Source organism: Excalfactoria chinensis, chromosome 26 (genome assembly GCF_039878825.1).
Source record: "Excalfactoria chinensis isolate bCotChi1 chromosome 26, bCotChi1.hap2, whole genome shotgun sequence".
In the NCBI taxonomy this organism is placed as follows: Eukaryota; Metazoa; Chordata; class Aves; order Galliformes; family Phasianidae; genus Excalfactoria; species Excalfactoria chinensis.
In genome coordinates, this window is record NC_092850.1 from 689531 (window position 1) to 704558 (window position 15028).

Genomic DNA, 15028 nt, shown 5'->3' on the forward strand with positions numbered 1-15028 from the left:
AGAGGGCCGGGGGTGTGTCGCCATAGAAACGGGGCAGGGCGGCCCGACCGGGCTTGGGGGCTTCGTTGGCGGCGGTGCGATGACACTCAGGGTTACGGGAGGGGCGGAGATGGCGATGGAGCCGTTCTCCTTTCTCCGGGCTGAGCTGAAGGGACGGAGAGAGCGGCCCGGTCCTCCCGGCTCCCATAATCCCTCAGCGCGGCCGCTCTGTCCGCCCGCCTCGTTGCTCAGGCACATGCTCGGTACGCGGGGCCGGCGCGGTTTCTTCGTGGCCTCGTCAGCAGCAGCGGGGAACAGCAGCCGGCCGGCATGGCTCCCCCCACAGGTAGCGGCCTATGGGGGCTCCGAGCTGCCCGGAACACTGCGGGGGGGACGGAGGGTGGGGGGGGGGAGACCTGGGGTGGGGGCGAGACCCGGGGGTGGGGGGACAGAGCACAGCGAGGGGATAGGGCAGCCTGAGGGACCCCCTGCTGCTAGGGGGGGCTGAGGCCATGGGGTGCCATCTATTAGTGCTGTGTGACCTTAAGCGCAGCACAGCCCGCATGCTGGGCCTCTATGGAGTGTCCTGAGCTTACAGTTGGATTTTGCTCCTTGCTCACGGATGATTTCCTTCCTGCTTTCCCCCCATCCCCCCCTCCAAGGCAACGTGGTGGACAGTCAGACCCCCCGCCCTCCAGCCAACCAGCTGCGTTGGGATCTGAGCGCTGAGCAGATTGAACGCATGGCTGCTGAGCTGACCGAGAGGACCAAGCTGGTTTATGACCGCGTGGGATCCCAGGAGCAGGGCGAGGTGTCCTATGAGAACACCCTGAAAGCGCTGGCAGATGTGGAAGTGGAATATACAGGTATGAGCGTGAAGCGGGAGCTCACACACAGCATGTCTATAGCTTAACGTGTCTATTTTTTGCACCTTCTTTTGGCTCTGGGCTGCTTTGCCTTCCCTTGACCCACTCGGTGGCACGTAGCAAGGAACAAGTACAAAGCCAAGAGTAGGCTTGGAACGGAAACTTCAGTCTAAAATGAGAGCAGTGCTTTGGAAGCAGGAAGGTCTGCGGGAGGAGCAGTTTGTTTTCAAGGCTGTCTGTTGATTTTCTATGTCAGGTTGCTTCAAACAGGAACAAACTGAGCGTTGCCTGAAGTCTCCAAAGTCTTTACCTCGTTGTCACGTTTGGTTTCTTCTCCAGGGCATTGGATGGGAAACCTGTGTGTGTGTCTGGTCTGTTTGAACACTGTCATCTATATAGGGGTTCTGAAAAGTAACGTGGTGTGATGGCACGGTGTTACCCAGCGGTAGCAGGGAATGTTCTCTGTATATTCACCCCTAAAATGGGGATAAATCAGGAGAGAACAAACCTGGGGTATGGCTGTCTGCACTCCTATTCGTGAGCAGCTTTGGGACACAAAGCTGTTGCCTTTTCTTTAACCTATCTGCTCTCTTTCCAGTCCGTCGGAACATGCTGGACTTCCCCCAGCACGTCTCTCCATGCAAAGACATCCGTGCAGCCAGCACTGAGGCTGACAAGAAGCTCTCGGAGTTCGATGTGGAGATGAGCATGAGGCAGGATGTGTACCAGAGGATTGTCTGGCTCCAGGTGTGTGCTTCCAAGCATAGAACTGAAACTCCCTGCAATGACAGCCGACTTTCTTCCCTTGTTCCAGACCTTAGAAGCAAGCAATGCTGGGTCTGGAACTGAATAGTTGTATGGTTTAGATGCTGACGTGACCTGGGGAGTTGAAATTCGAGGGTTGTGCCACAAACCTTGTGGAAAAAGGGCTGGGTAATGCTCATATCACTGGTGTCGACAGATCTCAGAACCAACTTTCTGCAGCAGCTAGGTGAGGAGGCCTGATCTCTTGGCTCCCCGTGCTCTCATGAGCTTTGTTTTACAGGAGAAAGCAGAGAGTGCCTCGCTGAAGCCTGAAGCAAAGAGGTATCTGGAGAGGCTGATCAAATTGGGCAAAAGAAATGGACTCCATCTCCCTGAGGAAACGCAGGAGGTGAGACCATAGACAGGCAGGGGAGGCCTTGCAGGGCGGTAGGGAGGGAGTCCCACTGGAGTTGGGGCTGAGGTTGGCTGGGCTGCTCAGGGTCTCCCTCTTACTGTGAGCTAATGGCTCAGTGAAGGGGCCTGAATCTAGGTTAAAAATAGAAGAGAAGGTGAGATGAAATAAGGGCAGGGGAGGCAGCTGCTTAAACACCTGCAGCTCTTGAGCAGGCAGGAGGCAGTTGGGACCTTGCTGAGGTGGCTGCTGCCTCACCAGGTGTGATCAAAGAAAGCCTGTTCCAAGCTGAGGGCTCAGTGCCTGCACGTGATTAATTCTGCAGCGTTATGTTTGAATAAAAGCCAATTGCGAACCATTGGGCAACTCAGCAAGGCAGGCTGCTGGCTGGAGATTTGAACGGTGCTTGTTTGACTTTCCCATTCGGACTGATTGACTTTTTTCCCGTTCATCTCTTATTTTAAAGAAAATCAAAGCTATTAAGAAAAAGCTGAGCGTCCTTTGCATCGACTTCAACAAGAACCTGAATGAGGACACCACCTTTTTGCCCTTCTCAAGGGAGGAATTAGGTATGGGCTACTCCTGCTTGCCAGTTCTCTGCTGTAGTGGTGGGTCAGGTACAGCAAGTACAGCAATACCCAGCCAGTGTGCAGGAATGTGAGCACTGGGATTGCTCTGGCGAAGGAGCAAAAGCCCATTTCTGTGCACAGACCTGATATTTCAGGGCTCTTTGTCATTGGTCTGCTCTTTCCTTAGGGGGGCTCCCTGAGGACTTCTTGAACTCTCTGGAGAAGACGGAGGATGGCAAGCTGAAAGTCACCTTGAAGTACCCACACTATTTCCCTCTCTTGAAGAAGTGCTACGTGCCTGAGACAAGGAGGAAGGTGGAGGAGATGTTCAACTCGAGGTGCAAAGAGGTCGGTGGCATTGCTGTTAGCCAGCAGGGCTAGAAGGAGGGATTGCCACTTAGGGACTCTTCCATGGACAACTCATGATTCCTTTCTTGTCTACCTACTTCATGTAAGCTGTGTGCCTTTGCATTGTAGGAGAACTGCTTGATCCTCAAGGAGCTGGTGGATTTACGGGCTCAGAAAGCCAGTCTGCTGGGCTTCAGCACGCATGCTGACTTTGTGCTGGAGATGAACATGGCTAAAAGCAGCAAGACAGTGGCTACTTTCCTGGGTATGGCCTCTGGTTGTGGGGTGGAATGGGAACGGGGGCACTGCTTGGTCAAATGGGCTGTTCTCACCCCCAGGGCACTAACACTGCCCCCTGTGCTTTCCCAGATGAGCTGGCCCAGAAGCTGAAACCCCTTGGGGAGAAGGAACGGGCAGTGATCCTGGATCTGAAAAAGAAAGAATGTGAGAAGCGAGGCCTGGAGTTTGACAACCGCATCAATGCTTGGGACATGCGCTACTACATGAATCAGGTGGAGGAAACCAAGTACAGCGTGGACCAGAATCTGCTGAAGGAGTACTTCCCTATGCAGGTGGTCACTACAGGCCTGCTGGCCATTTACCAGGAGCTGCTGGGGCTCACCTTCCATCTGGAAGAGAAGGCTCAGGTGTGGCACGAGGACGTCCAGCTCTACACAGTGAAGGACACCTCCTCCGGGGAGACCATTGGCAAGTTCTACCTGGATCTGTACCCACGGTGAGGCTTGGGGCAAACCAGACTAAGGGATGAGGGGCAGTGGGAGCAGAGTCTGCTGTGTGCCCAAGGAGGAGAAGGGGACATCTCTCTTCCCTCCACGTGGCTGTAGCAGAGCTGTCCCAGGGGCACTGGGTCTGTGTGAGCTGCAGCAAACCCCAGTGCCTTGTCTGGTGGCTCGTGGCTGAGAGCATCCATGTAACAAACTCCTCTTCCTCACCCAGGGAAGGGAAGTACGGGCACGCAGCCTGCTTCGGTTTGCAGCCAGGCTGCCTCTTGCCAGACTCCAGCCGGCAGATCTCAGTGGCTGCCATGGTGGCCAATTTCACCAAGCCCACACCAGATGCTCCCTCCTTGCTGCAGCACGACGAAGTGGAGACCTATTTCCATGAGTTCGGGCACGTCATGCACCAGCTGTGCTCTCAGGTGAGGTCTGGCTGTGTTAACAGAGGCATGGTTTGTTACCTTCCCCCCCTTGTGCTCTCATGTAGGGTTATGTCCCACTTGGAGATGTGCTTGACTGTCTGGACGTGTCTCCTAGGCGGAGTATGCCATGTTCAGTGGGACACACGTGGAGAGGGATTTTGTTGAGGCCCCATCACAGATGCTGGAGAATTGGGTGTGGGAAAAGGAACCGCTGCTGCGTATGTCCAGACATTACAAAACAGGAAACCCAATTCCTGATGAACTGCTGGAGAAACTCATTAAATCCCGGCAAGCAAACACGGGTAGGTGCTGAAGAGGGATGGTGGGAGTTAGGAATGGAGGGTTGTGTGCTATTCCCAGTGAGGACAGAGCCTTGCTGGAGTGCCTGCTATGTAGGGGATAGGGAAGGGGACTGTTGGTGACCTGGCTGGTCGGGATGGTTAGAAGAAAGGCTTTGCCTTGTTGCCTGTGGGGACTGAGAGGCCCAGGAGGAGGGAACCACATCTGTGGGGAGATCTGTGGGAGCCCCTGAGCCTCAGTTGTCCTCCTCCCCCCCTCGCAGGGCTGTTCAACTTGCGTCAGATCGTCCTGGCCAAGGTGGACCAGGCGCTGCACACCCAGACCAAGGCTGACCCTGTGGAGGTGTTTGCACAGCTCTGTGAAGAGGTGCTGGGTGTCCCTGCTACCCCAGGTATATGGAGCTGCTGCTGGGGATCCCACTCGTGCTGTTTGTGTGGCTTTGGTTCTGCTGGTTCCTTTCTGGGATGGGGCTTCGGGCTGGATCAGTGGGGATGGTTTCCATTGAGTCCAGGAAAAGCAGAAACCATACCAGAAATAATGGGGAATTCCATCCCTGTTTCCCCTGCGATTGTGGATGTGCTGATACAGTTCCTTCTCTGACACATTTATGGCGTGAAGGGCTTTTTTCCACGAACATTTCCTGCAGCCTTTCCAGTTAAAACCCTTCCCTTCCTTTGCTGTGAAGGTACAAACATGCCGGCTACGTTTGGCCACTTGGCTGGAGGTTACGATGCCCAGTACTACGGTTACCTATGGAGCGAAGTGTACTCCATGGACATGTTCCACACACGCTTCAAACAGGAGGGGATCATGAACTGCAAGGTAAGGAGGATGCCCTGCATGGCCAAACTCTTCCCCAGGGGAAGGAGGTGGGAGAGAGGAGGTGCCGCAGTGAGGTCAGAAGGGTGCCCTGCATGCGCTCCCATCTCTCTCATTGCAGGTGGGCATGGATTATAGGAATTGTATCCTGCATCCCGGTGGGTCCTTGGATGCTTCTGACATGCTGAGGAAGTTCCTGGGCCGTGAACCCAAGCAGGACGCCTTCCTGGCCAGCAAAGGACTGAAGGTGGAAAGCAATTCTCTGCCTTCAGCCTGCTAAGAAGCTGCTCCAGCCCGTTTGAGTCAAGCCAGCTCCTCTGCCTACGCACCAGTCTTCTCAGGCCCAGCAATACCCGGTACTTTAGTGCATCCTGGGCCCTCCCCATTGGAGCTGTTCCTCCAGGATCCTCCTCTGAACCCACCTGGGTTTGGTCCTGGTCCGGGTGCAGCGACAGCTCTATGTAGGAAATTGAATCCCCTTTGTCACTGCCCATAAAGGGGAGACGGGGCTGTCACTTAACCACAAAAGTTAGCTGAACTTTGTACCTGATTTCTGCAGGAAAGGGTGAGTTTTAGTCTCGTTTTTAGCTGGGGAGGAGGATGAGAAGTTAGTAAAGTCCAATCATTGGTTTAAAATCCCTTAAGGAGACTTCCCATTGGGCTGCCCTTGTTTTGTGACCGGAGTAGCACAAAACAAAACAGCCTGAGGAGTTTTTAATTAGGAATCTCCCCATTTTTGGGCAGCTGTGGAATAAACATAGGAAGATTTCGGTGCTTAAACAAACCCAATTGTGTTTGCCACAATGTCCTGAGCTGCTGCAATGCTGCTGCCTGGGCTGGGGGAGGGGGGGCAGGGTGTGTGGTGGGGCAGAGACCTCATGCCTGGGGTTATCCTAGGGTAGCTGCTGCCCTTTGGGCTCAGGTCAGAGCAGCAGGGTGTGTTGTTGTTGGTGTCAGCTCTAAGCCAGGGTGGGACGTTCTGGGGGGGGGGATGAGGGCCATGGAAATAAAAAGCAGGCGGCTTCAAACAGCACAAATGCTTGGGATAAAAATATCGAGTGGGCCTGGTGCCATGGGAGGGCCTGGGGACTGCAGCCAGCCCTTTGCCTGGCCTTGAGAGCAGCATGGCCCTGAGAAGGCCCCATGGCAGTGCCCTGCAATGCCCATAGGGTGGAAGTAGGCACCTGCAGCTATTGGAGCTCACACTGCCAGCCCCTGCTGCTCCCTGCGCTTCTCCTCTGGTCCCCAAGCTTCCAGCTGAGCTGTTTCACCCCCTTGGGATGGAAGCAAGAACCGTGAGTGGACAAAACCAAGGGGGTCATGAGAGCCACCGCCATCCTCCCTCCCCCTGCCATGTGGATGGATCCATGGGCAGCAATGCAGCTCCTTGGTGCTCCTCAATGGGGCCACGTAGGCATCCTGTCTTTCCCCCCCCCCCCCCACCCTCTGTTTTAGGCATAGGTGAGCGTCTGTCCCGGGTGCAGGCTGCACAGGGCTGGGTGTGCTCAAATGGACCTTCTTTGAGTGTTCTAACTGTTACATTTATCTGAGCTTTCAGGGTTTTCTTCTGCCTCCTTCTCCGAACCAGGCAGGGAAAACATGCACTTTCCTCCCTCCTTCCCATATAACTTTGTCCCCCCCCCCCAACTCCTTATTGTGCTGATGTGTGAGGTCAGAGGTGCTGCTCATAGGGCTGACCCCAAGGCGCAGTGCTGTCTTGCACCAGGCTCCTTGGAGCTGCACTTTGTCCCCCCTCCATCCCCACCAGGGATAAGAGATCCCATCTGTGGGTTTTCTTGTTTCGTTCTATTAACCTTTAAGGGCAAACCGGTGTGTGTGTGCTGTCTGTAATGGTCACATCCCATCCCTGCTTGTTTCAATGACTGGATTTTAGATGATTCCTAGCACTAATAAAGGTTTTTCTCCATGCGGATATAGCGTTGTGCTTCAGGTCCGGATAAGGAAGATGCTCCTTTTGCTTCTGTTGATGGCTGCAGCACGATGCTTGTGGCACAGCCACCCCCACAGCAGGCTGAGGATGGGCACAGCATAGCAGGCGTGGGGTGGCAGCGTGGCCGGAGTGAAGCCCTGCACAGAGACAAGCAGTGATTCCCTTTGTGTCTATGGGGCCGTGGCTGCTCCCCAACCTCCCCACACCTGGCTGAAGAAGCTGTGGTTCAGCACGGCCTGAAGGTTGGGTCGTGCTGTGGGTTCGGGGGCCAGCAGCTGTGCAAGGAGAGCTCTGGCTTGGGGTGAGAGGTGGCTGGGTAGGGGGTACTGTGCTGCACGGATGTGCTGGTACAGCTCCTGCCGCTCTGCTGCCTCAAAAGGTGGGCTGCCCATCAGCACCGTGTACCTGGGGGGGGGGGGTCTGTGTGCTCAGTAGGGCTGTCAGCACCCCCTGCTTACCTTATGGGCCATTACTTACATGACACAGCCCAGTGCCCACACATCTGAGGGCAGCCCGTGTCCCCTGCGCTCCAGCACCTCCGGGGCCAGGTATCCTGGTGTGCCACAGAGCGCCCTGCATGGAGGGCACTGTGAGCTCCGTGCTGCTACCCCAACATGTGGGTGCCGTGGCTGTGCTCACCCCCAGCGCCGCCCTCCTGCTGCCACCAGCCGTGCCAGCCCCAGGTCCCCGATCTTCACCCTCATCTCTTTGCTCACCAGCAGGTTGCCTGCAGGGGGGACATCAGCATGAGGGCAGCCACAGCTCTCCCACCCCCCCACCTCCCCCTTATCATGCCCTGCATACTTGGCTTGATGTCCCTGTGCACGATGCCTTGCCCATGGAGGTAATGCAGCCCAGCAATCACCTGCTGCAGGTAATAGCGCCCCTCCGGCTCTGTCAGCACTCCCCGAGCCCGCAGGATGTCAGCAATAGACTGGGATAGGGCAGGGGGTGGGCTCAGAGCACAGCACCCCCCCCCCACTTTGCTCACCCCCACTCACCCCATGCCCGCAGTGCTCCAGCAGCAGGTAGAGGTGGCTGTGGCTGTTGAAGTGCCCGTGCAGGCGGATGATGTGGGGGTGATGCAGACGGCTGTGCAGCTCCAATTCATTCTCCACCTGCAATGGGGTGAGCCCAACAACCCCCCCCCCTCCCAACCCAATGCACTGCCCTTGGGGAGATGGGGATTAGAAGCAAGGGATCAACCCAGAGACATGGGAAGGAAGGAGGAAGGAGGAAGGGCTGTGGGCTTCTCCTCCCCTCCATGGGGTATGTTGTCCCACCCAGACTCACCCTCTCCTTGGTTCCTGGTATGGAGAGCCGGGCACGTGGGATCACCTTTGCAGCATAGACCTTCCCGCTGGCCAACTCCATCAGCTGGTAGCAGCTCCCAAAGGAACCCTGGGGGGGACAGTGGGACAGAGCCCCAGGGGTTGGGACCCCAGCTGGGTCCCCATGCTCTGCTCTGCCTCCATCCATGTCCTGGCTGTGCTGGTTTCCCCATGGGAAGGATGGTCCTGGCTGGAACTGCCCAGAGGTAGGAATGCTGTTGGATATATACCTCCCCCAGCAGCCATCCCCGCTGGTAGATCGCCCCGCTGCCCTCATCCTGGATGTATCCACCAGGCAGCTCGCCCTGTGCCATCCTGCTGCACTGTGCCCTGCATGGTGATGCTTCAGGATCACCTGCACCTGGATGCCTCCCCCCTCACCCCCCCCCCTCCCCTCCCATATGCTGTATCTGTGCTTCTCCAGGCTGCCCACACCAGGGGTGGGGTGATGCTGTGGGGCTGGGCAGGCACAGCCCTAAGGGAGCACCCACCTCCCTGGGCTGCTGGATGAGGATGGAGCCCATGGCAACGTGCCTTGGGTTTAGGGGATGCTGTGACCCCCATTCCCAGCCCTGCTGCATCCTCCAGAACCCATTGAGCCCCCCCAGATCCCTTCAGAAGGTCCCTCTGCAGCTGCTGGGACCCAGCCCCCGTGATGCTGGAACAGAATGGGGCTGGGTGTTTGGGGGGGGTCTCATTTACTTCTCCCTCCCCTTGTGCAGGACCAGGGTTCAGTTCAGGGGTCCCACTTGCAGCAGGGGGGGGGGCTGCACCCCAGGGTGCCCCAGTGCAGGAATCTCCTGCCTGGCGCCTGCAGCTGAGCCTTGGTTTGGGGGGGGGGGTCTGGATAACGGCCAGCATGGGGCTGGCTGCAGCTGTGCCCCCCCCCCAGGGACATCCCATCCCCTTAACTCCCTGTGTGCCGCACCGGGCTGTGCTGGTGTGTGTGATGCCAATGGGTGCAGAGACCCTAGGAAGGTGGGGGGGGGGGTGGGTGGGCAGCGAGGTGGCAGGAACGGCAGGACCACCCCCCCCCCCAGCCCTTGGTCATAGCAACTCCATCGGCACCAGCCCCCGTGTCACCCCACAGCGTTCAGGCTGAGGTCAGACTTGGGATCACACACACCACCACCCTCCAACACCCCCCCCCCCTCAAAGCTGAACCTCCCCCGCTGCTCGGTGCACCGCGGGCCCCCAAGGGTTAAGCAAGAGATTGGGGAGGGCTGGGCGCACCTTTGGGGCTGGATATTAATAACGCGACGGGGAGGGACGGGAGGCGAGCGGGAGGGGAGCGCGGCCGCCCCGGGAGCTGCGCACGCGATGCCCGCTCGACCGGGAGGGTCCTGAGCTGCTGTTCGTGTGTCCGGCCCCATAGCAGGATCTGTGGGTCGGGACTGACTGCCGGCATCGCTGGGTGCAGCCCTGGGTGCTGCAGTGCTGGTGCTGCAACGGGGCCAGGCATGGCTGTAATAGGGCGGCGGGACGGCCCGACACCCCGTGCCCACCCCCGGGGAACCCACGGTGCCGGGTAAGCCCCTGCGGTCTGCTGAATCCCTCCGAGCCCCTCTGATGGGGGGAGGTGGCCTATGGGACCCCCCGACTCCCCCCCCTTCCCTGCTGCCTTATGGGCACGCAGAGCTCTGCTTCAGCATAGGGAAACTGAGGCACGTGGTGAACTCCTGCACCGTGCTGGGCATCATCTGTCCCTCTCTGGGGTCTGACCCTTCTTCCCCCATAGGCTTTCCCTGACCCCTATGGGAAAACTGGGGGTGAGGGGGGGGGGGGGGTCCGGCTGTGCTGCTGCTGCCCGTGTGGGTGCAGGAGGGGATTTGTGCCCCCAGGGACCCCCCCAGGGAGTGCAGCAGGGTGGGAGGAAACCAGCTCAGCCAGGGGATTCCCAGGCATGGCTCTGTCCCTGCTGTAGGGCTGGGGGCCCCTGCACCCCTTTGCTGTATGGGGTGGTTTGGGGACCGTGGGGTGGTTTTATGGATGTGGGGTAGTTTGAGGCCTTAAGGTGGTTTAGGGTGACAGGGAAATGAGTGTCTGTGGGCAGCAGGGTGCTGCTCGGGGTCAGGCATTGAAGCAAGGGGATGCAGAGCAGCCCTGGGGCACCCCCTGCATTGCTCACAGAGGGCAGATCCGGATCCGGGCACACTGCTCAGGGCAGGCACTGAGTCACAGCTGCACCACCGCCTCCACCACGCAGGTCCCATCCTGCACTGCCAGCCCGGCAGGCAACGTGGTGTGTGGGGCCATATGGGGTGCACAGAGCACAGAGCCATAGGGGTGATAGCATCACCTGTGGGGCTGCACCCACCTCGGTGGCACAGTTCAGGGTGCAGAGGCACAGCACCGTGCATCCTTGGGACCTTCCTGCACTGACTCAACTTGGGGTCCCCGTGGTGTCACCCCATCTGTGGCACCACAGTTCTTATGGGGTACCCTCCGTGTCTCTGCTCTACAGGTGCTGGTGGCCATGGAGGGCGCTGCTCCTGGCCTGGCTCAGCCTGGGCATCAACACCATGCAGGTGAGGGTTGGGAGCGCAGGGCTGCTCTGGCATCAGCCCCAGCTCTGACTGTCCCCTTCCTCCACGCAGGTCCCAGCCCCAGGGGGAGCAATGTGGGGTCCTGAGCCCCCCACCCACACTCGGCCCCGCAGGCAGCCAGCTCAGGGTGTGTGGGGGCCATGGGGGCCATGGAGTGCCTGCTCCAGCTCCTGTGGGGACGGCGTTGCGCTCCGCACCCGGAGGTGTCTGCGGTGAGTGGGGAGGGCAGTGCAGCCCCTGCTGTGTCCCCATACCCTTAGCAGCTGGGTACCATCCCACACCATGGTTCAGGATGGTTTTAGAGTGGGAGGGATGGGGGGAGATAGCAGGTTTCAGGTTTGGATGTCCGCTCTTGGGGATGTGGGGCGCAGCCCCATATGGGGCACTGCGGTGCCACTCTCCAATCCCAGCCCAGTTGGAGCATCCCAGCCCCACAAGAAGCCTCCATGGGGTCACAGGGCTGCATGGGGCTGCCTTAATCCTAACTGTAACACTGACCCTAACATCAACCCTGCCCTTCTGATGCTGTGCTGCAGCTCTGCCCAGGAGGAGCCGTGCACAGGGGACCAGCGGCAGTACCGGCTCTGCCAGCTCCAGGTGAGCATCCATGGTGCATTAAAGCACATCACGACCCCACAGGTTCCAACTTCCAGACCCTATTACCCCTATTCCATCCCTACAGGGCTGCCCTGGCGGCTCGGTGCCGTTCCGTGCCATGCAGTGCTCTCTGTATGACGACAAACCCGTGCAGGGCATGCAGACCCGGCACCGCTGGGTGCCCTTCTATGGAGGTGAGCCCCAGGGCGTGGGGGCACCACTAGGGGCCCTGATGCCCCCCACCACTGGTGTCCCCTCCTTCATTCTGGCTCTGCAGCCCCCAACGTCTGCGATCTCAACTGCTTGGCCGTGGGGCACAACTTCTACTACACCTTTGGCCGCGTGTTGGATGGCACCCGCTGCAGGCCTGGCTCCACGGATCTATGCGTCGGTGGGCGCTGCCTGGTGGGTGTATGTGGGGATGGGACCCTCCCCCCCCCCAGCACAGCACTGATCCCTTTCCTTACCCTTGATCTCACATCTCTGCTCCTTCAGAGCATCGGCTGTGATGGGATCCTGGGCATGGGCACACAGCCCCGTGTCTGCAGCCGGTGCGGTGCTGGGCAGGATGGGTGTCTCTTCGTGCACCGGCTCTTCCAGGACACGGAGCCCTTCTCCGGTGAATGAACATTGCCCCGGCCCCTCCATGGGTGAATGCTTTGGCTCTTGGCTCCCTTGTCCCTCCGTCCCCTGCCTGCATTCCCTGCAACCCCCATCACCTCTGGGGTGTTGCTATGGGGTTGGTGGTCCCCAGGCCTGTTTGGGGGTCTCCAGGATGCACCTGGGGCCCATATGATCCTTTTCCTGTGCTGTGGGAATGGAGACGGCCATGCGTGACCTGCATGTCCCAATGCATGGGGTCAGGAAGGGTCAATGCCACGGGGGGGTTGCCCCACCGCCCACCCCACCTCCCACCTCTCCTCACTCACCCTGTGGGTGTCCCAGCTCTGGCCCTGCTGTCCCTATGATACCCCTCAGGCTGCATTCTGCCCTGACTCCCTGCTCACCTCCAGGTCATTTTGGGTACGTGAACGTGACCAAGATTCCCGCTGGGGCCACCAACATCAAAGTGACGGACAAGAGCCGCAACTTCCTCGGTAGGATTTGTTCTGTCCCCTCCCAGTCTGTCCCAGTCCATCCTATGGCCATGGGCTCGGTGCCCCCTCCCAGCCCAGCCCAGATATTCTCCCTCCCACAGCCCTAATGAGGAGCGATGGACGCTACGTGCTCAATGGGGACTGGTCCATTGCCTGGCCAGGGCCCTACGAGGCAGCTGGCACACAGCTGCTCTACAACCGCAGCCCTGATGGCACCGAGAGCCTGGAGGCACCGGGACCCACAGATGAGGACCTCCATGTGCTGGTGTGGAGTGGGGGGCAATGAGGGGATACGGGCAGGAGCCCCCAGCCCCAACGATCCCCTTAGTTCTGTCCCTGAATGCGCAGGTGCTGCTGCAGGAACCCAACCCAGGAATTGAGTATGAGTTCTGGCTGCCCCGTGAGCACCCCCAGGGCAGCATGGTGGACACCAGTGCCCTGAGGCAGCCCCAGCCCCGTGGGGCCGGCAGCCCCCCACCCGCTGAGCCCCCACTCCCCACAATGCCCCCCAGGACCAGGGGTCCCATCACGGAGCCACCGCCACCACGAAGCCCCACTGGGGTCAGAGCAGGTGACCTACATCCTCCCACACCCCTGGACTGTGTGCTGCAGAGGGGTGGGGGTCCTGGAGTCCAGAAGTGCCCCCTCTCTCCTTATGGGATACGGTCCCATAGTGGGGGGTTTGGGTGTCACCAAACAGCCTTTGTCCCCATAGGGCGATGCGGACGGTGCCACCCACCCAAGGGACGCTCCCAGCGCATCCAGCACTTCTGTCAGAGTGACTTTGGTGAGCAGCAGGGGTAGATGGGGGGCAGAGCAGGGGTAGATGGGGGGCAACACCGGGTATGATGCCCCCACTCAGTGCACCTCCCTCCCACCCTGCAGTGTTCAGAGCACGGATCTTAGCCCAGCGCTCAGTGGGGCAGGAGATGCGTTACGAGGTGCAGGTGGTGACGCCGTACCGGCACCGTTTCCCTATGGTACCACTGGAATACGTTTGGGTACCCGACACGTGTGGCTGCCCCACACTGCTGGGGGGTCACGACTACGTGCTGATGGCGCGGCGACACGTCAACTACGAGCACACACTGAACCGGATCCTGCTGCAACGTGATGGCTACGCACGGCCGTGGTCACCCCGCGAGGAGCGCGCGGTGCGGGATGCGGCACGGCGCTGTGCCCACCAGCACTAAGGCTGAGCCCCCAAATAGGGATGGGGGGGGAGGATGGGATGGGATCCCTCCTGCTGTGGGTCCCGGTGGGTGTTTGGCTGGGGGGTGGTGGAGGGGAGTGGTAATTTATTCTTTTATTTTTGCAGAAAATAAACCTATCTGTGGCTCGCTTGCTGGGTATCCCTTTCCTTGCTGGTTGTTCCGTATGGTCCCCACGCCGAACCCCTCCAGTTCTGTGCCCATCCCCACGTGGCTGCTCGCCAGGCTGTGCCTCTTGGGGCCGGGGACCTCTGCTTATCTCCCTTCCGGCGGAGGCGCGGGTCCATCGCTGTGCCGTAACCCAAGCTGTGTTCTGCCTGTGTCCCACGGGGCCCATAGATGGGGACAGGGATGGGGACACCCCAGGGGACATCACACTATGGGTACAGGGTGTTGGGATCAGCCTGGGTGTGATGCCAAGCTACTGGTGCCCTATAAGAGTGCTCCTTCCACCCAGCAGGGCTTGGTTTGTTCTTGGGGGTCCCCAGGCAGTGAGCAGTGCTGGGCAGCTCCGTGCTGTCCCCTTTGGGCCTCCTGTGATGAGGGTCCCCCCACCTTGCACTGGGATGGGGCTGTGTGAGCTGGTGCTGCTTATGGACCCACACAGCCCTCCCCACCCCCAGCACGATGTGCTCAGTGTCAGTTCTGCAGTGCAGGCTGCACGCTGGGGGGTGGGACAGCCCATGAAGGAGGGGGGGGAGGCCCCCAGAGAGGGTCCCTGCCTCCCATCAGGCCGGGGGCCAGCACAGCTGCAGGCAGCGTGCTCTGATGGGAACAGGGCTGCCTTGTGATTGCACGCTTGGACAAAGGTCTTGCTCTCCTCGGTGACATCCCGATGTGCCCCAGCTGTGCAAACACACCGAGCCCAGGGCTGGCACAGCAGGTACAGGACTGATGGCCAACACCCAGCCATGCTGCACTGCTCTGCTTTATGCTGTACCTGCGTCCTGCAGTGGTGGCTGACCCCCATTAGGCAGTGATGTCCCCAGGAGGGCCCCTGCTGGCAATGCTTCCCATACTGTCCCAGCCTGGAGCTGCGCTGCGTGCTGAGGCTCAGCTGTGCCGTGCTGCTGGGACACAGGGCACCGTGATGTGCAGT

General features: G+C 59.4%; 2 protein-coding genes across 3 annotated transcripts; both read left to right on the forward strand.

Moving 5' to 3' along the window:
* The first annotated feature begins 193 nt into the window (after positions 1-193).
* Positions 194-7128, forward strand: THOP1 (thimet oligopeptidase 1). Its single transcript, XM_072357638.1, has 13 exons — positions 194-325; positions 642-845; positions 1444-1592; positions 1891-1998; positions 2468-2570; positions 2758-2918; positions 3048-3183; positions 3288-3654; positions 3876-4077; positions 4193-4379; positions 4640-4768; positions 5063-5199; positions 5318-7128. Exons 1-13 carry the CDS (start codon positions 310-312, stop codon positions 5474-5476), a joined length of 2058 nt encoding a protein of 685 aa, XP_072213739.1. The 5' UTR covers positions 194-309; the 3' UTR covers positions 5477-7128.
* A 2626-nt stretch (positions 7129-9754) lies between these two features.
* On the forward strand, positions 9755-14062 carry ADAMTSL5 (ADAMTS like 5). Of its 2 annotated transcripts, none has more exons than XM_072357581.1 (12): positions 9755-10006; positions 10943-11006; positions 11076-11236; positions 11561-11621; positions 11707-11815; positions 11899-12026; positions 12117-12240; positions 12635-12718; positions 12820-12983; positions 13067-13289; positions 13434-13505; positions 13604-14062. In XM_072357581.1, the coding sequence occupies exons 1-12, from the start codon at positions 9939-9941 to the stop codon at positions 13909-13911; spliced, it is 1566 nt and encodes a 521-aa protein (XP_072213682.1). In that variant the 5' UTR covers positions 9755-9938; the 3' UTR covers positions 13912-14062. The 2 variants fall into 2 exon arrangements, with proteins under 2 accessions (XP_072213682.1, XP_072213681.1); XM_072357580.1 differs by having other exon boundaries at positions 9801-10006; positions 13581-13762.
* Positions 14063-15028: the final 966 nt, after the last annotated feature.